Source organism: Zeus faber, assembly GCF_960531495.2.
Source record: "Zeus faber genome assembly, chromosome: 11".
NCBI lineage: Eukaryota > Metazoa > Chordata > Actinopteri > Zeiformes > Zeidae > Zeus > Zeus faber.
Genome location: NC_137205.1, coordinates 22,853,648 through 22,878,251, shown reverse-complemented (window position 1 = coordinate 22,878,251; position 24,604 = coordinate 22,853,648). Strand labels below are relative to the sequence as shown.

Sequence of the window (24,604 nt, the reverse complement as noted above, 5' to 3'; positions counted from 1 at the left end):
TATACATTTCACTTATATCTGTTATACAATCAACAACTTTCCCTCCACATCTGTCTGTTAAGGATGAAGTGGGTAGCTCTTTTAATAATTTAAGTTCGTTATGCAAGAGTCGCATTAGTTATGGTCTTGGTGTCGTCCTTTGTGTACCTAATAGAAGTTCATTACTTGGTGTTCACTGATGCGTCCACAGTGTCTGTACTCTCTAAGGAGTGGTAAAAGGATAAATCCAAGTGTTTGTATCGCCTTGGTCACCTTTGCAGTTTCTCATCTCTGATGAGCGTTCAGCATTTAGTGCGTCTCAGTCAAGTGTGTGATTGGACTCAGCTTGTTGGACTAAAGCCAAGAGAATTATCTCTTATTGAGGTAGAGAAATGGCTGATGCTTAAGGATGTCATTGCCATGAAAAGTGAAGGGCTCATGTTTGTTGATTCTTCTACTCAGGTGGAAGAGAAAAAATAAGTGTCAACCCACCATAGAGAACAGGAAAGAAACTGCTTGCTATCCTGAAGGGATTCATGATACGCTTTTTTAGTGACTGAATTTTTTCCTCTTTATTGATACATATATTAAACCAAGCGTGAAGCGTAAGTGGCTTCTGAACAGAGGACACTAAAATGACAAAGAAAATGTGTGCATGCGGTTTGCAGGTCCAGGTGAGATGAAATTGCCAGAACGGCCTGGATGTAGTATTAAATGAATAAATGCATTGGAGCCAGGTGCCATTCACTGTTTCTGAGTTATGAATCAGTTGCTGTTATATTCATCTTTTTTTTTTTTTTTCCATATGTTTTCTGTTTTTTTATCCCCTGCAAGTCTCCCAGACAACAACATGCTATAATTGCCTGACCTATGTGCGCTATTTCTAATTCTGAACAGATTCAAGTTAGCATTAACCTTTAAATGCAAAGTAATCCATTAGTGATAGTTTGGTGTGCCAGTAAGTCTTGATTATTGTTTTTTTTTTTGTTTTGTTTTTTATTATTATAAAAAGAAGGAACCTTTTGAATGCCTTCAAATATACAGCCACCTCATGAAGAAGAGCCATTTATTGACAGTTAATTTGCCTCTCAACAGATGGAACTACAGCTAAGTCACATTCTATTATGACATTTTTAACGTTGGTTTAAAATTATATTTCTCAGTGCACGTTTTTTTTTTAATCTATTCTTAAACTTATCTTCCCTAAAGCCCAAATTTGGGAATTTAGCATTGTGTGTTTAGGCTGGATGTTTTTTGTCATTTGGACAAAGGCAACATCACCATGTCGACTGTGAGAAAACAGACCTTTGTACATCGCTGATAGTTTTATCGGCTCAGGTGTGAAGGCCTGCTGTCAGTGCCTCAACCAGGCCTGGCTCCCTCCAGGCCACTGCTCTCACTTGGCCTAAATCTGGTAGTCACTGCCAAGTCCTTTGGTCTGAGTCATCCTCTATCACCCTGCACTGTGCATTATATTCCCCTACTCCTCCTATGTGCCCATCCTCCTATACCCATCCGTCAGCCCTTTTGGCCTTTGTGCAGGGCTGCCCTTCCAATGCTGACTGGGGTTCATGTTCCCCTGTGATGCCACAATACCTGGGCTAAATCGAAGAATTTATCATCACTGTTCATCATATCAGGAATTCAACACAATATCAATATATCACAACATCCGCTCCTAACTTTATCCCAGCTGAAAGAATCCACTGGTAGCCCAGCACATTTTACAATATGATAATGTAAAATGTATTACACCAATAATCTAGTTTTGAAATAAAACTCCCTCAAATATTTTTCCACCTCTTAAATACTTCTTATCATACGAAGTTTGGAAATTTTTAACTTTTGGAGTCTTCTCCTAGAGTCCAAAAGTATGTATCCCTAGATGACTATAGCTTCATTTTAATCACAATTTAATACTGTACCACTCAAGCCCATACATTATATTGGTTTGGCCAATATATCGGCCATTATTTGACTTTTTGACCACATCTGGATCGACAGTCATGCAGTCGATGTGTCCCGATTTTTAAATAAGTATTATAAACAGAAAAATATTATTACTTATCCTGTACTTGTCTGTTTGACATTACTTTTAAGTCACTCCCCAAAATATGCACATAAATCCAAGTAGGCATTATAAATCCATCCATGTTTGATTACACACGCGTTTAGACACGGCTTTCCAAGCAGGAAGCGATGCTGTGTTCATGGGAATCTCGTAAACTAATTTGTTTTGGAAATGAGGCGTTCACTGGCACTTGGACAAAAAAAAAGGATTAAGTATCATCTTTTACACTTTTTATCTGGCAAAGTTCTTTGTGTGTTTATTTTTATTTGTTTGCTTATAAGTTAAATGTTCTCAAATATAGAAACATTCATAAAACAAACACTTTTTGACAAAATATAGGTCAGAACATTGGTAATCGGTGGGCTAGGACTCTTTAAAATCGGGATCGACATCAGACCCAAAAATCTGGCATTGGTTTGGCTCCAATTATAATATTGATATATCTACTGTCCTAGCTGTGACTCATTTTCACCTGAATTGATCACTTGGCCAATAGTTGTTTCACTTCCAAGATCATGTATCGTTTACAATCTGACCCATTGTTAGAGTTGCCCAGTCAGAGATCTCACAAACGCCATAAACGCACATATTTTGAGATGGAGTACAAGCATATTGAGTGATGTATGTGGTGGTTGCTATGGCAGAGTGCAGAATTCCGCCCTCGAGGCATTTGAGGATATGGCCCTACTTGAGAGGTTTTGATTCATGGGTGGTATTGTGGGTGCAGACTTTATCTTAAAGGGGGACATTAATCTTCCAAGTCCAGATTCTACATATATGCAGGTCTTTTACAGTCAAGCCCTTTGGAAAAAATATTCTTAGTGCTGTTAAAAGTACCTTCCGATGCTTAAAGAAACTTTGAGACAATTTTTTTTTTATTGTATATACTGTAAGTTTATTCTCAATATCTGTGTTCCCTCTAAAATGCATTTTTCCTCAGCTTAAACAAATGAATAACATCTTAAATTTAGACAAAGCAATATTATGATTAGTTGTCACATTCGTTCAGGCCAAGACCTCAATGAATATATTGAATATAAAAAAATAATAAAACTCTATCATAAACTGTGAGGTTTCATGCAGTTGGTGACACACTAATGAGTCCAAATGGATTTTCAAACTGCTCCAGAACAGAGGTGCTGGGATATTGCCCTTCATCTTGACTGTACAGGGGTATAATACTGCCATCTGTCAGCCATCCTCCAATAATTAAACTTTCTTTTCCATATACACCTCTCCCCGTAATAGCTAATTTATTAGTTCTAATGGGTATTGCAAATTTATACTTACAGTAGGCTTGAGCTCAGGGTGAACTTTGCCAAAGGACTGCTGCTAAAACTTTAATAATGGAGCTAGTAGCTTCTCCAGTCAGCGGAATTAAGTGTTACCGATATCAATTATTGGTCAAAAAGCATGTCATATTACACAATATCCGAAACAAAAATAGAATAGTGAGCTTTTTTCATGTATAAGTATATTTTTTATGCATGTATTATGTAATGTATTATGTTCTATTGGTCCCAAATTTACAAACATAAGTCTACACTCTTGAGTACAGTATAGAGTATATAATTTTATTTATTTTAAGTGTCCAAACTTAAGTGCTTCCATTGCTCAACTTTTACACATATGCTGCAGAAGGATTTTGGCTCGTTTAAGTGTGTTTGCCAACTCCGGACAGGTTTTCTTGCGTGGGCTCTCTACCGTAGAACCCCTTTTCATTAATTTGCCGCAGGATGGTGTGAGTTGAAACTGTTATAATTTGTATTTGAATTCAAACAATCCCTCGCTGCAATCTTTGATCAACTTGTGGCCACAGGGAGGTTGGCTACTGGGCCTTTAACCTCTCGATAACATCGTGCGTGGTGGACAGTGGAACATCTCTGGAGATGGACTTGTAGCCTTGAGATTGTCCATGTCCATAGGCTGCTATGTTCTATCTGACCTCCTCACATAATTTATAATTCTCTTTTCTTTCTTATGTCCATGTTTCGTGTGGTACACATAGTGACGTTAGTTAGATTAGATTGCACAATATTAGACCTATTCATTTGTTTTTGAAGGAGAATCACCTGCTTGGAATATCGTTGGCCATGACTGTATACACGCATACTGAATGTCTCTCATGGAGAAAAAATATCAAAATAATGGATCGAGTAAGTTACTCTGCATTGTTCGGTACTTAAAGTTTAAGACTTGGAATAGCTATTGGCAGTGAGATATCCGCACATCCCTACTGTCATCCTATAAAACTTAAGCGCGTGTGTGTGTGTGTGTGTGTGTGTGTGTGTGTGTGTGTGTGTGTGCGTGTGCGTGTGTGTGTGTGTGCGTGCGTGCGTGCGTGTGTGTGTGTGTGGTGGACAGGGCTGGGCGTTGTGTTCCGTGTGCTCTTTAGATGACAAGCTGAAGTGGCTGCCTCTTAAGCTGGGCTGCCAATCAAAGACCTGAGAGTGTCACAGTGAATGGGATGGAGGAGAGGAGATAGAGGAAGGTGATGTTCATCTGTGTGTGTGTGTGGCAGGGTTTAGGCATCAGTGGAGAGAGGGCAGATGGAAGCAGATGAAATTTGAGTTAAGTGCTGAGTCAGAGCCACTGATTTCTGCTCTTGTCGAAACTATTGGCTGATAGGCAATCAGAGTGGTGGTCTGAGAGGATTTGGAATGTCACTTTCTCTCGAATTTGGCCTATGTTTAGAATTGCGGGATTTTTCTGCTGTCTGTTGAAATTGTTCTTAAATGTCTTAAATGATGGTATAGAACGCCAAAGACAACCACTTTCTGACATACGGGTGGACAAAGAACTGTTGTTGAGTGATATTAGATTCTATTTTTGTACTTTATCATCAGATGACGCTAACGTATTGCCACCAATTTAAGAGGTCCTCATAGCGTGATGCCGGAATTCTTAAATTTAACATTTCTTACTAAGGTCTGAAATTTTAGAGCCAGTTTTTCTATATAGTTCAATATGATTAAAAAAAGAATTGTAATAATAATAATGCCTTTTTTTTTTCCAAATCACCCATGTTTTTTTATATTGTCAGTTTTATCCAATTTAGTTTGAGGAGCTATTGCATTTGTTCGGTTTCCTATGACACCTACGCTCAGTCACATAAACTTGCATGCAGGTGTATTTCTAGTTATATCTTTGAAATGACATGAAGATATTCAAATATGTAAATTGATTAAACACATTCACTACAAACTATTAATAGAAACTTTACGTCTATCATCCATAAATTAAATGTCAATCATTTCATTTTGAGAATCGATCTAGGATAGATCTTTCATCACTAGTGTCATTAATTATGTTTTCTGTCTCTTCCTTACAGGGTGCCTTTACTCTAATGTTGGGTCCTTTCACCTTCTTCAATGCCCAAAAGACAAAATACCTTCAAATCCTCACCTCGCTCATGCGCTGGATCGGTAAGGACCCACTTCCATATCTAAACTCACCGTGTTTATCAGAGATCTGAATCAACATATACCTCTGTTGCAGTTTTGGGTGCCTATTCCAGTTCAGGAGTTGTGGGAACTTATCCCAAAGAAATTGTCAACTAAACTTTTGTTTACTTTTTTAAATACTAGGCAATTGATAAAAATAATTCAAAAAAAAAGTAATGCACACATCACAAGTCATACTTTTAAGCATAGCACTCATCTTAAGTCAGCCAGTCAGTCTTTCCATGATTTGTTTGGGCCAACGCGTTATAGAAACTGACAATCAGCAATTCAGCACACTTAATCAATAACACAATAAATGCCATCAGTCCCATGCAAACATACGCTCTGTTTATATCCATTCGAAAGTAGGTGTGGCCAAGAAATGTATATCAAAAATAACATTACCATTTTTAAACAGCCCTTAAACCTGGAAGTTTCATGTCTTTCCTCCCTCATTTATTTTGAAAAAATGCTCAAGGTGGGTGGGGTTCTTGTGGACGGACGTTGTGAGTGGATCGTAGACCCCTTGTCAATTGGACGGGAGTTAACTCTTGAAATGCTTGCTCGCTTCCATCTCCACTACATCGAGATTCAAAAACCAAGCGTACATCACATACTGCCGTAATTCCTGTTTGAAATAGTTCGGTGGGGAGGGTTGCTCTGACCTGTAGGGGGCTGGACCTAATAAATCCGCCTTATCGAGATATTCGCATTTTGACCTCTGAGGATCAAAACGATGTCGTATAGTTTCCGTCTCAGACCAGTTCCGGTTATTTGTAGTATTTGATATTTGAGTAAAGGCCCCCTTTAAGTGAATGGTACATGTTTTGCCCTCCCCTACTATTACATTTTTTATATTTTTTGTTTTTCTTGCATAATGTGTGACATCAATTTTCTTTACGTAAAACAACACACTCCTCCCATGGCAGGCTCAACATCGTCCTTCCCGCCCGCCTCATTTTTCTTCTCCCTGCGCACCGCCTCCTCTTTGTTCAGTCTTCTCTGCCCCTGGCCAACACTCATCTTCTCCCTCCCTCACTCGCTTCCTTCTGCTCCTCATCCTCCCGTCGTTCCTGCGCTCGTGTCTGTCCATCATGGCATCGTCCCGCTCTGTCTATGGGTCCAGTCTCCTTCCATCTGTCAGACTGACAGACCTGACAGCCCGGCTCTGCTTTGATTGGACCGTCACTCATGGCACGGTGGCGGGAAATGGCACCCCTTCCTCTCCATCTCCCCCTCTTCCTCACGCTCCTCCTCGCTGGAGCTACTCTTCAAAATCACAGCGCCACTGAATCCCGGCACCCTCCACCCGAAACTCATGTAACCCAGCCATAAGCCAGCTCATATAAACCGGTCACAACAACACAAACAAATTACTGGCTGCTACTTGGCTGGAGAAAAATCACAAACATAGAGGTATTTGTCGAGGGGGAGCTGGACAATAGATCAATATTTTTGCCTTTTGTCTTTCAGTGGTAGCGCATCAAGATGAAACAAATACATAATATCAAGAGAAACAAGTATTTAGTACTTAAAATTATTTAATATACTTTATTATAGGAAGATGTTATGCACAATTTCTTGGGAAATCAGGTCTTGTATTGTATTTATATCGCCACACAGGCCTACTTCTATGTAACAAACCACTCGCTAGATACTCATATACATACATACATTGATCAGCCACAACATTAAAACCACTGACGGGTGGGATATATTAGGCAGTAAGTGAACAGTCTGTTCTTGATGTTGATGTGTTGGAAGCAGGAAAAATGGCCAAGTGTAAGGATCTGAGAGGCTTTGACAAGGACCACATTGTGATGGCTAGATAACTGGAGCATCTCCTCCAATCTGGTCAGAGTGTCTCCAAAACAGCAAGTCTTGTGGGGTGTTCCCAGTATGCATTGGCTAGTACCTACCAAACGTGGTCCAAGGAAGGACAACCGGTGAACCGTCGACAGGGTCATAGGCGCTCATCGGCTCCTTGACCTGCGAGGGGAGTGTAGTCTAGCCTGTCTGGTCTGATCCCACAGAAGAGCTACTGTTGCATGAATTGCTGAAAAAGTTGATGCTGGTTATGATAGAAAGGTGTCAGAACACACAGTGCATCACAGCTTGCTGTCTATGGGGCTGTGTAGCCACAGACCGGTCAGAGTGTCCATGTTGACCCCTGTCCACCGCTTAAAGCGCCTACAATAAGCACGTGAGCGTCAGAACTCGACCATGGAGCAACGGAAGATGGTGGCCTGGTCCGATGAATTACCTTTGTTTTCCACATCATGTGGATAGTCAGGGTTAGGATCCAAACGGTCATCTGTGGGATGTGCTGTCACAACAAGCCCAATCCATGGGGGCCCCGCCTAGCAACCTACGGGAACTTAAAGGATCTGCTGCTAACGTCTTGGTGCCAGATTCCACAGGACACCTTCAGAGGTCTTGTGGAGTCCATGCCTCCACGGGTCAGAGCTGTTTTGGCGGCACGGGGGGGGGAGCTACACAATATTAGTGGTTATAAGTATAGGTTTTAATGTTGTGGCTGATCCGTGTATGTGCTCACCAGGATCATCGTGTTTTGTCATATCAGCCAGTCCTGAGTTTGACTGTATCTTTCGCTCTCACTTCTCCGTCCTGGGCCTTTATTCCTCTTTGTCACTCTTTGATGGATTAGCGGTGTCACCTCTGCAAGACTCTGACTGCACCGGCTAATGATTCAAAATGGATGCAATGCAGCCTTTCGTTTCTTCATTGTAACAGTGCTGATGTACACTTGTAATATAGACAGAGGTCAGCTTTAAGGAGAAACGGCAAAATTAATCATAAAACTAACCATTACAGGTGGTGCTTTATTGTCACTCTCACAGTTCTAAAACTCAAGGAAATATCCGTCTACAGTATGGGTTTTAATTTCCAAATCACCCTGCTGTCATTTTAGCTGGCTTCTGTTGCTAATGTCTGAAATAAAATGTTAATCGAAAAGTAACATAGGTGGTTGAAATTAAAGGTGCAATCACTCATTTGTCTGCCCTTCGTCTTTGGTCTGAACCACATTGTTTTTCTTCCATATTATTCAAATGTCATAGTTTATATTGGCTATAGCTATTTCTTGATCAATTTCTATTAGTTAGTGAGAAACATACAACTTCCCTCTTCCCAGATGAGAATTTGAATTGTGTACGGTTGTGTTTCATAGACCTGAAGGTGTATTTTTTTCCCATTTTGGAATGTATCCTGGAACTTTTAACAATCCCATCAAATTAGTATCCATTTAAAAATCACCACATTTAATGGGGACCTATTATGCAAAACTGACTTTTGCTTGTGCACATGCATTTAGGTCTCTGATGGGCCTACTTACACACAAACTGTGAAATAAGACAACTCCAGTGAGCGGTTTATTTCAAAAGGCATGTGATTCAACAAGCCGTTTAGATTTGTGTCTGTCCTACGTCCCATTGAGACACAGTAGAATTAGAACCATCCCCCATCTGAGTAACCTCACCCATGGCTGGAGCGCCACTGTACCCGGTAGCATCCAAGCTAAGAGCTTATATGGGAAGTGCACAGTTGTTGGCTGCAGAGACCAGCACAAATAATTTAAAAGACAGGACAGAGATACTTGGTATATTAAATTGTTACACAAATGGCACTACTACAATACTTGCAGATATTAAACAATTAAGATTATTATCAGACAAACCCAAAACATGGCAGTTCAAACAGTATTAATTATCCCACTGCTGACCAGTCCTTTTTTTTTCCTTTTAATATAAAATAATCTGAATTTACCATTTAAATTGGCCCCTCCGTTCTATCATTACTCATCACTGACAAGACTGGACAGGCATTTGGGTGCCCTAGAGCAGTGTCTCAAATGGGGGTACTCGTACCACTAGGGGTACTGCAGGGGGTACTCCGAAAAAAAAAGGTGTAGTAAAAAATATTTGTTATATATGATTTAAAAAAACACACATACAAAGCACATACAGTACCAGTGAAGGGGGTGCTCAGCTGAAAGAACATCTTAGAGGGGGTGCACTACTGAAAAAAGGTTTTAGAACCACTGCCCTAGAGTTTGTCTGCAGTCGCCCGGGCTGCTCTGTGGGACAACATGGACATAGTGCAACATAGCTTGCAGGCCTGGTGGGTGAGCCAAGTATATATTGCTGTTCATAAATGTCAGGGTTAGCGGCTATCTAAGGTAATGGGAACTTGTAGCCACGTCTTACCACAATAAAATAATAATAATAATAATGCATTCACTCATGTATAGTCGGGTGTGAGATGTTTAAGCCCCGACAACTATTAAAAAAAAGGAAAAACTATAAATTAAAGGGCAATTTAACTATTTAAAGTACGCAATAAAGACAAACTAGGCGAAAGTGCATCTGCCCGCTGACAGCTCATCTCCCAACAGTTTAAATGTTCCTTGTCTCAGGCTCCATTTGCTCCACCATAGTGAAAACCTAATCTAAATCGTTAAGGGTAAACCAGAATTTAGCACTTGCTTCTACATCTTGACACTGTCAGCATAACTAAACTGGATAGCTCCCATAACTCAACTGGAAAGCTCATAATAAATAAATACTGTATACTTAACTGACTTTCCTTGTGTTGGTTGTGGCAAAGGTCCAGAGTTTTGATAATTAGTGACTAATTATCTGTAATTGGGCTGTAATTGTTTGAGAATTTTTCGGGGTAAAACTACCTGGAACAGAAGAACGGCAGACGTTACGAACACAGTTGATGTCTCGTTTGAACCTGATTGCGCAAACATCTTGTGGTTCAACTTTCATCCAAATCAATCCACCTACGGAGCACAAATAACGAAAAAAAAACAAGCAAATTTGACCCAAATTAGCCAGGTGGTCGTAAGTCAGGGCTAAAACTATCTGGAACAGAACAATGAGAGAAACTACGGACAGGGTTTACGTGTCGTTTGAACCGGTACTTTGCAAACATCTCGTGGCTCAGGTTTCACACGCGATGCAGAAATTTGTGAAAAACCGACCAAATTCCACCCACAGTAGCCGGACGGTCGTGCATCACCGACACGCCAACGTTTGAAAACAAATGGAATGAGGTGAGATTTAGAGTAAGACACTTTATGACATCATCATACTACCTACTATAATTGTGTATCGTTCTGATTCAGAACATACATTTGCAGCGTGTGAAGTGTGCGGTGTAGACTCTGTCGCTCTGCAGTGGTTAGAGATTACAAACTAGGCGTGTGTGTGTTTGTGTACCTTCTTACCTGATAAATGTCTGTGGACCTGTTTGATTGATATTTTATCTCTTTGGTCCCCATTATCTTGCCATATTCATGAAAAAAATATGAATCCACGTAAACTTTATCCACGTGACCATGTCGAGTCCACTCAATTGTGCCAGTAAGTGATGTGTTAAATATTCGGGAAGGCGTCGGAAGTATTGAAGCCGCGATATGGTATTTACTCACAGAAATACACAACATTCTTTGTGTTTCATGGAAATGTAACTTATTGAAAATTGAATCCAAGGAAATAAGTCACTAAAATTACATAAGTTCGACCACATGTGTAAACCTTTGCAAATATGTAAACGTGCGTAAATACATACATAATTGACGCACACGAGGCCAAACGTCACCTGCCGTCACTGAGGCTCCACACACAACATGGTGAGTTGTAACAATGACAAGGTTTGGTTTAAAGTAAAAAATAAATGGGCGTTTGAAAGAAACTTTCAAAACCAACAGATATTGCCATTCTATCTATGAATAAAGTTAATGTTTATGAGAAAACTTTCAATATGAATGGTAATTTGCCATAAGTGTCAGTGTTAAAAGGCTTATTTCATCAGGATGATTCACAGTTTGGAGACTTCAGGAGCAGTGTGCTGCTACAAGTTTTAACAGCAGTTCTTAAAAACAATATCCAGAATGTTTGCACATGGACACAAAGAGATCTAGAAGATGTTTGATTAAGGGAAATAAAATCTGGTAGAATAAATGATAATGTTGTAGAGATTATATTGAAATAACAGATTTGCCAACAAGACGAACTATGTTTAATACAATTTATTATATGACCTGGTCAAATTCAAAATCACCAACTCAATGACAAGCATTTCCGCCATCCGACGCCAATTTATTACAGGTGGCTACTTCCGTGTCAGGTACCCCAACAACTCAACTAATAGCTAATTAATTAATTCAATTGTAAAAGCTGATAAAGAGACAATAAAAATAAATAAATAGATACAATATGATAATAAGAAATACTAATAAAAAGGACAAGGAAAATAAATAAATGAATGAGTAAGTAAAACATTTCATAAAAACAAAAGGGGGCGACATCACATTAAAGCAGTCGAGGACAGAAAAGGCATGGTCACTTTTAATTTTAAGTCTAGGCTTTGGAACAGCCAGAAGGGCCCCGTTCGCCTGAGGATTTGAGGCTGCGCACTGGCTTATATGGGTGTGTGATAGTATTGGTTTGAATGGTTCTCAGTAGCAGTATTGGTTCTCAGAAGAAGGACCGGACAATTTTTTAAATTTGTGGTTCAAAGTTTAGGTCAGAGTCAAATAGTACTCTCAAGTTTCTGGCAACAGACTTCACATTTGCAAAGAGAATACCAAGGCCACTCTCAATTTGACTGGTAGAATTTGGGGAGTGAACAATATGATTTCGGAATTTGAATTATTGAGCAGAAGAAAATTCTGTGCCATCCAACGGTTGATATCATTGAGACAATCTACAACAGCACCGTTCTCAATCTCGTTCCCGCAGTCGGTCAGTATTCACTACACTAGCGTTAGCAATCCACGCCCCCCTTACTGTGAAATAACACGGGTCCTCGCTTATGAACCAAATCGCTCAGCGCCCTGGTCCTAAGAACCAAACTCAGTCGTTAAGCGAGGAGTACCTGGACATGCTCTACATGACAAATGTCAAGCTGTTGTTATAAAAATTTGCTTCCCTAACATTGTCTATTCTGAAAACAACTCAATATAACATATTTATACACATTATTTACTTTAACAACTTAATACAAGTTGTCAATTTTTTTAACATTACTTAAAATTGCCATTTTAATAATACACAATTATTAATTGTCGTGTGATCTTTATACTGTTTAATAAAACAATTATCTGACATGTCTTGTAATTTCTTGTCCCGATTTCCAAATGCACTCTATTAAACAAATTATAAACAGAATTAGAACTGCTATAAGTTACAAATAACTGACCTTTTGTCGCAAAAATCACCGATTATGTCACATTACAGAAGATAAAAACGACTTATCGCCGAACAAATACAATATTGTACTGTATGACAAGTCAGACGACAATCAGGCTAAATCCGTATAGTTTATTCCCTTGTTTTATGCTTGCTTAAGGAAAAATCATCAAGATGTAATTTGCAACTAAAAAATGACCCCTGTGTATTGCTTGTCTTTTATTATAATTATTATTTTTTTGATTCATCCTGGCATTTTTCAGCCTAAAAGTAGACCAAACACAACAATTACAGAACTTATATACATGGTTGAGGTCTCTGTACCTTTGTCTGAGGTCTTTGTATCAGGAAATATTGATAAATCTTTACAAACTGACCGAAAATTGAAGAACATTGGCTGTACATTGAGAAACATAGTGACTTTGTGACAGGAACCAATGCTATATAAATCCCCGGTTCGTCTCTGAGTGGTCATTAAAATCTAAAATTGTAAGAATGGACAGCGTAGAAAGGATAGGTGTGGACTCTCCAGGGGTTGGTTGATTTCTCTCCCCAGCCTTGGCCTATGGGTTCTATGCCAGTAGGATGGTCATTCATCCTGAGCACTGTCATGTTCATACTTGTTGCATCAATGAGGTCAAGTTAAAAATTCATGTATCCTGCTGAAACAACTTCACTAAAATCCCAATATGGTTTTGGTATACATGATGTTTCATTGGATAGTCAAAAGGTATCTAGAACAAAATAAAATAATCCTATCCAAAGATACAAACCGAGCAGATTACATTTGTCAAGTTAATTGAAAAGTCTTGGACCTGCCTGATGTCGCCAGGGAAATGCTCACGTTAAGTGTCTGTGTCATTTTCTCTGAGGAGCTTGGCCCCAGACTTGTCACTTTGAGGATTCATCACCTCTCTCCCTCAGCCGTTTTCTCTTGGTTAATTGACTGGAGGAAGCCCATCTCTTAGGGGAGAGCAGCTGCTGGCGAGTCCTTCTCCACAGCCACTCAGCGACTCCTTGGGGGCACCAAGAGTGTCGGCCAACCTTGGCTTAACAGCAACAGCTTTGTTTGCTACCGGTGGGAACACCGCAGTGGGGGCCTCCTGGGTGGGTTGTTAAGTTGAAGTATTCTCCACAAGGTCATTACCATCCCCCATGAGCGATATAAATCATGCGGCGTGTGATGGAGGGGCGCTAATAATGTGGATGTGAGGTCTATTGGTAGGGAAGACGAAGGACATGAACGTGGTGCAGCAGAATTATCGTGAGTAGGATAGGGAGGTGTTTTAGTCAGGGGGACCGCATCAGGTAGTCAATGACACCATGCCCTTCAGATCAGAGGCTTGTTTCACTCCGTCAAAGCATGAAGACGGCATAATGAAGCCTATGTGGGTTAAGAAAAGTTGAATATGATAATGGAAAGAACAGAGGGAACTCATGCACACCTATTGGATTAGATTGCCCTTGGGGGAAATAATGTAATCAATGTAGCAAAAGACGATTTATAATGAATAAAATATTTAAAGCATATTTAAAAATGAAAGTATTATTCTAATAGGGTTTTTTTTTCTTTCAAGATCATACTGTGTTTTTTGTTATTGTTCTTACTTCATTATTTGACGATGATCAAAAAGCACTTTTGTTTTATGTCACGGCTACAGTGTTGCACCTAGTGCAGTGAAATCTTCATAGGCAGGCGAGATTTGTCCTTTAGCATGTTCTCGCTGAAAGGCATTGACAAATGAGCACATTATGAAATGTTTTATTCTACTGGCTTTTTGTTCGACTGGCTTGTTCAGCTTCTCTCTACCATCTGATTGACTTTCAATTTCCTTTGAAAGATAAGGGGGTAGTTCCTGTGTCTTAAGTAAGATAAATGAGTCACTGCCTTCTAATGAGTATAACGTCTTGAGGATTACAGGCAACCCAGAAGACAAGATAAGGTACTGTATTTCATCTAACTAGTTTCCAGATTTTTAAATATTTGCACTATTAATAGTTGGAAAATGTTTTTTGGGGTAAGCGATATAGCGATATAATATCTGTCGTTATATGAGCATAGATATCATCTATGATCTTAATATATCCTAATATTGTGATATAGTTAAATGCTGTCTTTAAGGCTCCATCACGGTAAAGTAATGTAATTTTTTGAACTTCATTACCAATAGTCACCCCTAAATATCCAGTTATCATTAACAAAACATTATCAGTCACTTAAACTGCTTTTACACATGCACTGAAACCCTGAAATTATTCAGACATTACCCGGAGGAGCTGTATGTGTAAACGCAAACGTCCAAATAATGTGGACCGGACTTTACACAGCCAGCACCCTAGTACAATGTCCGTAATGTTCGATTGAGAGATATGTGTGAACAGAGCAGGTAATTGTCCGGAGCATTCACAGTGAGCAAGTGGGCGTGTCGCATGTTGATGACCTCTCTATCATGCGCCAGTTATTTACCTTTGTGCGGACTTTCGTGCACGGAGTGCAGCAGCTTTGTACTCCTTTATATTCCTTTCCACTTTTTTGTTAATATTACGTACAAATACATGGAGTATCAATGCTTGGGTGTACTAAACGCTTGGGTGTACCAAACTGAGTATATCCAGGTAGTGTAAATGCGTCTGACACAGACAATCTCCGGTTGTGAGCTACATGTGTGAGCTCTGGACAATGTCTGGACCTGAATATCCGGACATTGTCAGCAGTGCATGAGTGAAAGCAGCTTTAGTCAGCCAGTCAGTTTTTTTTCGAGTTGTCTGTTTCAGAGAACATGTCCTAAAACGAGCAGTTCAGCTTTGTGCCTCAGTACTACGTAGCATTGAGACACAATGATACGTAGAATTACAACCACCTCCATCTGAGTAACTCCACCTATGGCTGTAGTGTGGGTGGATCGATGCTAGCTAGTCCCGCTAGCATCGAAGCTAAGAGCTAATATGGGAAGTGCTTTGTTGTTGGCTTACAGAGCAACACAAATCTTAAAAAAAAAAGATAAGCGGAATTAATACCAATCATCAATCAGTTAAAGTTTAAAGTAAAAAAAGTAAAGTAAATAAAACGGAGCCCGGAGTAAAGCTCAAACCCTATTGGCTCAGAACTAGGGGCTTGGCTGCTCATTTACAATTAAAGCTGCACACACAGAAAACAACCGTTTTGGAACACTATGCTATAGAGGGATGTAAGAATGGCCAGAATGCATAATCTGAGTGGTATTTTCAGCAAAAAACTTCAAAAACATGTTTTGGGGACCTCAGAGACCTATATTAATTTGTGTAAAAAGTAGAATAATAGGTCCTCTTTCACAAAATGGCAATGATTCAGTCCTAAGCAATCCCATTCAAAATATAAGACTTTCTAATGTATGGCCGTTCAAAATTTAAGACTCTCTAGGACATTTGAATCAGAATCAGAAATAATGCCCCAGTTTAACAAAATGTCAATGATTCAGTCCTTTAAAGGCGGGGAAAAAAAGACATCCAATACCAGATTGGATGAGTACTAGATCAAAAAAATCATGTAAAGTAGAAAGAGAGAGGCACACCAAAATAGCTCCTGTTTAAAGGATTTATTTCATGCAGTGACCTTTCGAGCACAAGGCGCTTCCTCAGACTTAATTTCCTTAGCATGAATCAGTCCTTAGTGGGCCGTTCGAGACACTCTTCGTGACTGAGTCGCAGAGCCCTGAAGCCCCGCTCCCCGCTGGCTCGCTATTCGCTGTTTATTGAAAGTTTAGTAATATTGCATGTGTCGCACGTCTGAATTGCACCAAATTTGACACTGCACATCCTTTGGTCCCCAGCAATACACCCGCCAAGTGCGTAGATCGGAGGAACGGTTGTCAAGATGATCGAAGGACATACAGACAGAGAGACAGAGATTCCTTCCTCGATAGTTAGATTTGATATTAATTTAGATTTTCACCTTGCCCTAATGATAACTTATTGCATGCATTCAGTTACTTATCATAGTGGATTTTTCTGAAAAGCTTAATCCAAAGGTTCCTCCTGCCTAAACACACAGCAAGGCGTCTATACATCAGCTGTGTGCGGCTCCTTTTCCATACCACACGCTGTATGATTGTCCAGCACATTGTGATCCAACAACAACCAATTAGAAAAGAGGATCGAGGAAGACCCCGATACCACTATCTCATTATTTGTCCTTGAACTCACGGCAAAATTTGGCTGCAGTAATGAAGATTTAGTTATTCACTACAGGTATTGTAGCGGTGTCCAGCCACCCAGCGGCACTCATAATTAAAATCTCCCTGCCCGTCTCCCTTCCTGTACCGCCAGCTTGGACCAGGCTCCGAGAACAGAATGGATCCCTCGCTGCATGGCTTAGCGCGGGCCAGACAGATGCTGTTGTGGGTGCCTCACAGAGGGCGGATATCGTTCTCAGAGGATGAGTAAAGAAGCAGAGCGGGTTTGCAGGTTTGTTGGAAGGACATAGAAGAGAGGTGGAGACAACATAAGCTATCAGTGGCAGGCAGATGGAAGCGCCGATGGTTCTTTCACACATTGTGCATGAATCTCTGGTGGGAAAGTAGCAATAGAAGACAGAGGGCAAGGATATGTGTCTGTCCCCAGCAACAATTCTCACAGAGGGTGCGTTTAAACACAGAAAACGCACAATCCATTTAGAGGAAGTAAAAAAAGATGAATGTTTTGTAAAGCACTACTTAAATTGCATTCCCCGGCAGCAGGCAGCTGGGGAATGCAATTTAAAAGGCTTTTTTATGCTATGTTTGGATGATTATTTTTTGTGTTCTGGTTTTAATTGATGCATAAAGCACTTTCTAACTGTTTTTTTGGATTGTGCTTTGTTACTACTACTACTACTGCAATGGCTTAAAGTGATGTGAATGGGACCGCTCTGTCCCTCAGAATATGCCCTTCTCCCTATATAAAAAGGGTTGAAGTGAGAGTGGGCAGATTTTCCACTGGCCTGCTCTCCACTCATCCTCAGCTAGAGATTACATTGGGTGTCAGCCAGATATCCATTAAATATTGACCACTTGGGGCCGAGCCCTTCAACAAGTTTAGGAGCCTTGGTCACTGATGTGTGTAAACTTCCCCCCTTCCCATTCAAGTATAGCTCTACTGAAGGCAGTGTGCAAGAGTGAAAGGATTTGTTTGGAAGAAAAACCTGATTGCTATTCGTGGTATCGCTGACTTCCCTATAGCTGTTCAATAAGTCAAGGAGAGCCAAGGCAAAACAAGTTTATTTGTAAAGCACATTTCATACACAATTCAAAGTTCTTTAGATAAGGTATAAAACTATACTCAATTTTAGTTGTGGACCATTCGAATTGTAGATCTGAAATTATCATAATTATCATATTGTGAGGTAGAGCTGGTTGCCTAGTAATCTAAAGGTCGCTGGTTCGATCCCAGGCTCCTCCTGCTAGCATGCTGTAGTGTCCTTGAGCAAGACACTTAACCCCTAATTGCTCCTGATGGCTGCGTCCATCGGCGTTTGAATAATTGTAAGTCGCTTTGGATAAAAGCGTCTGCTAAATGACTAAATGTAAATGTAATGTAATGACTACCTATCCTCAACATATCAATAGATCCCTCTGGCGGATTCACCGTTGGTCCGTAGCCAAAGCCACCTTCACCAATGTAGTGATATTTGGAAAATACGTCTTTCAGTGCTCAAACGGATTACTGTACACGGATATTAAACACAATCCTTCAATTCTAAAACTCTGGTCTCATCAGAGTAGAGAAACTCCACCTACAAGTCGCTCGTTCCTGTTGGGATCGGATGCTCTATTGGTTGAAATGGTCTATTAAAAAAAGTATATAAAGACAAAGTACAATAATACAAGCACAGGAATGAAAAACTAAACAAAAAGCATCTATTGTCTATTTTATTTTTTTTTTTAATTATGCTTGGTGCTGATTGACTTGTGTATTTACGGTTTCTGCCTCTCTCACTACACTATATTCAGTTCTAGGAAATGGATTTGAAGATACTTATACCTACATACCAGTGTTAAGAATACCATAATCAGTACAGTTACATTTTATTGTTTGTACAGTAACATTTTATCAAGATTAAAATTAGCATATCAAACAAACCTGAATATAAAAGTTCATGTTCAAAAATCCAAATAACCTCATATCTCCCTCCATACTATGAATAAAATGAAAGAACATCCTGTGATATCAACCAGCCCTAAGTACAATTTGTTCCTGGAATTTGGAGTTTTTTTATTCTCCTGACATACATAAAAGTGTTACTACAGTAGCTGATTAATAAAGTCCCTTTAAAACCTGGATGTGCCACGCCTGTAGCTTCACCACCCAGGTGAGGGAATAAGTCATCCGCGCCCTGATGGGCTCAGCCCTGAACAACGAAGCGAGGGGCAGTGGTCACCTACTGTACATGGGCACATCAAGTGTCCTAGTGACATCACACATGCACACAAGCAGGCTGATGGCTCAAGGTCTGCGTCAAGGGATGTCAGCCCCGACGACACTAATTGCTCATGTGTCCTTGCCTTTGAGTTTGGGTGGGCGGTACCAGTGATGCAGAGGAGACATCGGTCTGAATATCAACTGATCATGATATGGAGGAGGGCCGGGCTATAGGGAAGAGCTTATCAGATTTTATGATCGTGAATTGAAAATCCCATTTTGAAGAGTCCAACTACAGTTCATCACTTTGAAGTAGATAGTAAGTACAATTATTCACATCGAACTTAAACTCTTTTTTGTCAAGTTCATCTACAGTACTCATAATTCAGACTTCATATTGTGGAGAAATGAATAGGGCCTATCTTCATCGTTTGCTTAGAATAACATAACACTAATAACGCTGTCTTTTTAATTAAGATCTGTTTATTAAATTAAGTCCCATTTTGGTCAAGGAAACTTTATCAGGCCCTATGAAGGTCTGACTGGGGGGAATTCACCTTTGCACATTTTGTGGGCCTCCGGGTCTTCTAGACACCTGTCCATCTTTTTTTTCCGAGAGTGACATAAGTTGCCAGGTATGCCTGTCCTCCTGGAAGCAGCAGTACTGTGTCTACGTACGATCTGATGACACTTGTCAAGACTAGCGAGGCACTTCTTATTACATATTTGCTTGAGCTTTGAATCCACGTGTAGTTTGTTGTCATAGATGTGACACTTGGAGTCCATTGACATTTCAGACATGATCCATGATCCCCTTCATTCTGAAGTGATCATTAGCGAGTCACTCATTATCTAATCACACACTAACTGAAATTCCTCAGTGTAACGGCAAAGTCTCCTAAATTTAAAATATTCCTTTGCCATTAAACACTGTAGAGAACTAGATTTTCAACCCAACGTTAATCGGTGTCACAAAAGGTGTAGGAAGGCATGCAAGAGAGAGCCTGCGAGTAGGGCGCGTATGCTTGCATGTTATGATTCGAGCCTCTCGTCCTGCCTTAATGTCACGGCGCGATCAAAGGTCTCCCCGGCGATAAGAGCCGCGGCTGTGACTAACTCGCACTTACCGAGCGATCTGATTGGCTGTCGGGAGGCAAGCTAGCGCGCTGGGCCACCCGACCTCTCGTCCTTATCCAAACGCGCCGCTGTGCTACGCTCGAAAAAACTCCTTGTCAGAAACACTCACGTCTACCGGGCGGCCCGCACAGGGTCACACGCCAATTGATTGGAGATGCGACTGCAAACAGTAGGAGGGCGGCGACACGGCCTCTCCGTCACCTGTCACGGAAAAGCCACTGAGCATGTCCATGAAGCATCGCCTCAGCCGTCACATTTCCACGGTGGATATTTCTACACTTTCCAGTCTTTATGACTCAGTGGTGTTTGCTGGGCCTGGCAGCATCACGTATCGAAACCTCCCGAGCCTTAAAATAGTCTGCCCTTCGTCTGCTGGGTTTATTATTGGACATATCGACAATACATCTATTCAAGGAGTATGTAGCAGCAACATTTCTATTATGTATTTGCTTTGTCTTTTGGTTTTTATCTTTTTAGGTACATTTCAGATTTGTCTGTTGGAATCCAATGTTCTGACATTTTAAATGTTCCGGGAGGACATTGCAAAACCACCTTGCCCACTTTGAGAGTTTAATCAAAACCTTTATTATGTAAATGTTTTTGAACAGTTTAAAATAACATCTTCACGCTGGCCACACAGTTCTTTAAGAGTTGTGTATTGTGATATTGATTTCAGAGTCCATTGATTATTCCATTCATTTCATATGTATCATACTATTTTTGTCTTTGTTTTTCAAATTTTTTTCCACCCTTCAGTCGACAATGAGTTTGTGCTGACGCAGCGCTCCTAAAGCCGTCTCTTCCTCCTCCTGTCTCTCGCAGCGTTCACCATGATGATCTTCCTGGCTCTGCTCCGCATTGGTAAAGGCAGAGGTGAGGGCCAGCCCCCGGCGGCCTCCTTATCCGGCGTGCCCAACCTGTTCGGCGTGTGCGTCTACTCCTTCATGTGCCAGCACTCGCTGCCGTCGCTGGTGACGCCCATCTCCGACAAGAGGCGCGTCGGCAGCCTGGTGGTTGTGGATTATGTCCTGATCCTGGGTTTCTACGTCCTGCTGTCCTTCACCGCCATTTTCTGCTTCGACAGCTCACTGTTGCACGACATGTACACGCTTAACTTCACAGACAACTGCGACGTGCTGGACATTCCCGTCCTGCGCTACTTCCTGGGGCTTTTCCCCATCTTCACCATCAGCACCAACTTCCCCATCATCGCCGTCACGCTACGCAACAACTGGAAGACGCTGTTTTACCGAGACGGCGGCACCTACCCGTGGGTGGTGGACCGCATCGTCTTCCCGCTTATCACACTGGTGCCGCCCATCGTGGTGGCCTTCTGCACCCGCAACCTGGAGTCCCTGGTCGGCATCACGGGGGCTTACGCCGGCACCGGCATCCAGTACGTCATCCCGGCTCTCCTGGTCTACTACGGCAGGCGGCACCTGGAGCCGGTGATGGGCAGGGACGCCATCAACAAGCACCGGTCCCCGTTCAGACACACCGCCTGGGTGTGGTTCGTGGTGGTGTGGGCCACCTTCTGCCTCATGTTTGTCACAGCTAATATTATCCTGACTGATATAAAGAAATGAGAAGGACATGCACCGTTTTAGCACGTTATTTTTGTGTGCTCGGTTTGTTTATTTCCTGTAACTGAGGCCTTATCGAACTTGCTACAGGTTGTACAGCGTGCCTTTTTTTAAATGGGACTTTTGTAGCACGTCAATTTATTCTTATCAGGACTCATTTATCGAAACCTGTCGTTGAAAGGGACCAAAAATCTTACGATTGTTGACCAATGCTCAAACAGTGAATGAGGAAATCTTAACAGAAAGGGAACTAAAAAGGGAGTCACTCATGAGGTCCAGAGCTTCCAGGACAGGCCGACTGACGGATAGGCGCTACCTGGAGGCAGCGCCCGGTCTCTGTATCACCACACCCATACGGTGTGACACTCACTCATGACTTTGTTGAAGCCTATCAGGGCATCACATCACTCCAGCGTTATGGGATGTGATGGTGTCTGCTAGGTTAACCACAAAGGTGAGCTTGGAGCTTGACCTTGGAGGGGTTGGCAATAGAAGTAAAATAAGGCCGCGTCAAAAAATGATTAAATGCTCATAGTGTGTTATTCAACAAGATAATATATATTATTATTCATATTCCATCTCAAACATACATGTTTTTATCATACAGAATAGAATAAAGAGTGGAACTGACATTTTGTTTGTTGCTGTAAATGGAACTTTACAATTTTAAGATCCTCCATAGGTCACTAAATCATTCAATTACTAAAATGTGATTATATTCTGTTTTTTGTCGACCATTTAATCGACTAATTGTTTCAAGCTGGCTTGGCCGTATAACGCAGGTACAAGTTAAATGGTGAGTCATTGGGAGCGGCTCCCCAGTCGTGATGTCCTTATCCCGGTCACATGATGATTGGATACGATATTGAGACTTTCTCAGTTGGTCTTGTGTTGTCAGCGCCTCTGCATACGATTAGATTCCTGGTTCCTGTCAAACTTGCGCAAGGCTTTCTTAACCGTAGACCAGAGAGCTTGGTTCCACTGTGTTGCAACATCAGCCTCCTCTCCTCTCTGTCTTGCCTAAGTTATTGATCAGTCTGTATTTCCTGGTTGTGCAACAGTCTGTTATTTTCCATTTCGCACTTTCTGTCATATAATTTAATAATTTATGAACTTCGAAAGGTACACATCCTGTTTGAACCTCCAGGAATCTAATTGATACTGTTGGGGAATCAAAGACTGTTGTAGTTCACTTTGCAAAGCAGTCACTGCTGCTGCTTTGCACAGTACGTGCAGCTGAGTAGACTCGACTCGACTTGCCCGCTTGTCATGAGCGAGAGCGTTTTTTCTTTTAAAAGAAGGAACATATTCCTTAACATTTTGCACTCTCCATATGCAGGTTTGCACACACTTTAATGAAGATGTTTTCTTATTTTGCAAACGCATATATTCACTTATAACTCTACAAAACAAGCATTTACATCTTATAATGATGGTGATATTTTAATGTTGACAGTGTCATCAAATGGTGTTGCTATGGTTTCATATGATGTTATATTGGCCGCCAATGTTTGGTAAAGCACACCAAACAGAGGTTTGGCAAGTTCTGCAGAGGCGCTGAAAAGGTCTCTTCTTTTTCTAACTCTACATTAGGCACAATACATGGGTATTGTGGTCTATAAATTGCAGGGAAACTTGATGTATCATGAGCACTTTGAAGCTTTACGACGTCTGTTTTGTCATATTTGTGACATATTGACATTGTATTATTATGGGTTAATAATTGAGATTCCTCTTTTGTGTGGTGGTATCGTTTCTCCAAAAATCACCTGTGATGCTATAGGTGCGATAGACGATTCATACGGGGATGAAGTCTATTTCTGTAAGTCATGTCTGTTTGTCTTAACCAAAATCAAAGGCATTACCTGCATGCAGCCAAACCTAAAATATGTTTTCTTTAATCGTCATTTGTTTACTTTTCCATACTACTTTTCCTGTTTGGTTTTGGTCTTTGTAGGATCTGATGGGTTGGGTTGTACACCCCATCAGAAACCCCAGAGTATTTACGTAGGGAACAGATCTGACTTGAGTGTAGAATTGTGTGTATGCAAGTGGAAAGAGCCTTGGTCTAATTCCGGACATTGTGTGTTTGAGGGCTTATGAATAAAGGTGTGTAGTGTGCCTTTTTGGTTTTCTTTGACTTCTGGTCCTAAAAGTGTCAGCTGTTTTGTTTTGTTTTCTGTGTTTTTGTTTGTTTGTGAAGCAGCCTTATTTACCTGCATGGCAGCCATTTATGACTTTACAACCAGCTTCCCCCAAAAGTAAACAAACACACAGATGAATTGTGTTCTTTTTTCCAGGTGGGATTAATTTTCTTTCATCTGTGTTTGTGTCTTCATGTTTTTGTGTATTCGTGATGGCTTTCAGTGGTCTGACCTGCCTGTGATTCAATCATCCATTTCATTTGTGTTCAGTTGAAATATTATGTTTCACCAAAGAATAAAAGATTTATGTTTATCAAGACCTCTGGTTTACTGTTACTGGTTCTGCATTGGAGAGTGCATGGATCAGTTCACTCTTTTTGTTATTCTGGCATAAAGTCAACAAGTATGGGAATTAGTGATATTCTCTTCGGAGTTTATTCGTAATTAGGCGAAGAGTGCAGTCTTGTCGGGGAGAGTGTCACAAGTCAGTTACTCATCTCAGGTTCAAACTGAATAGAAATCATTTTTGTATTTATTTTTTGCATTAAAGTGCAGCCCTCCTGTGGGCCACTTTTATGACCTTTGAGCATTTTTTTTTCTGTTTGTAGTACATCCATCTATTATGACAATATGAAACCTCCCCTCCTGAATT

At 40.8% G+C, this 24,604-nt stretch overlaps 1 protein-coding gene across 1 annotated transcript in view; it reads left to right on the top strand.

Annotated features, from left to right (window-relative positions):
* tmem104 (transmembrane protein 104) overlaps positions 1-24,271 on the top strand; it is a 72,035-nt gene extending 47,764 nt beyond the window's left edge. Inside the window, exons 10-11 of the mRNA XM_080009179.1 lie at positions 5,382-5,475; positions 21,048-24,271. Coding sequence (XP_079865305.1) covers positions 5,382-5,475; positions 21,048-21,811 — 858 coding nt within the window. The 3' untranslated portion in view covers positions 21,812-24,271. The remainder of the gene's footprint in view (positions 1-5,381; positions 5,476-21,047) is intronic.
* Positions 24,272-24,604: the final 333 nt, after the last annotated feature.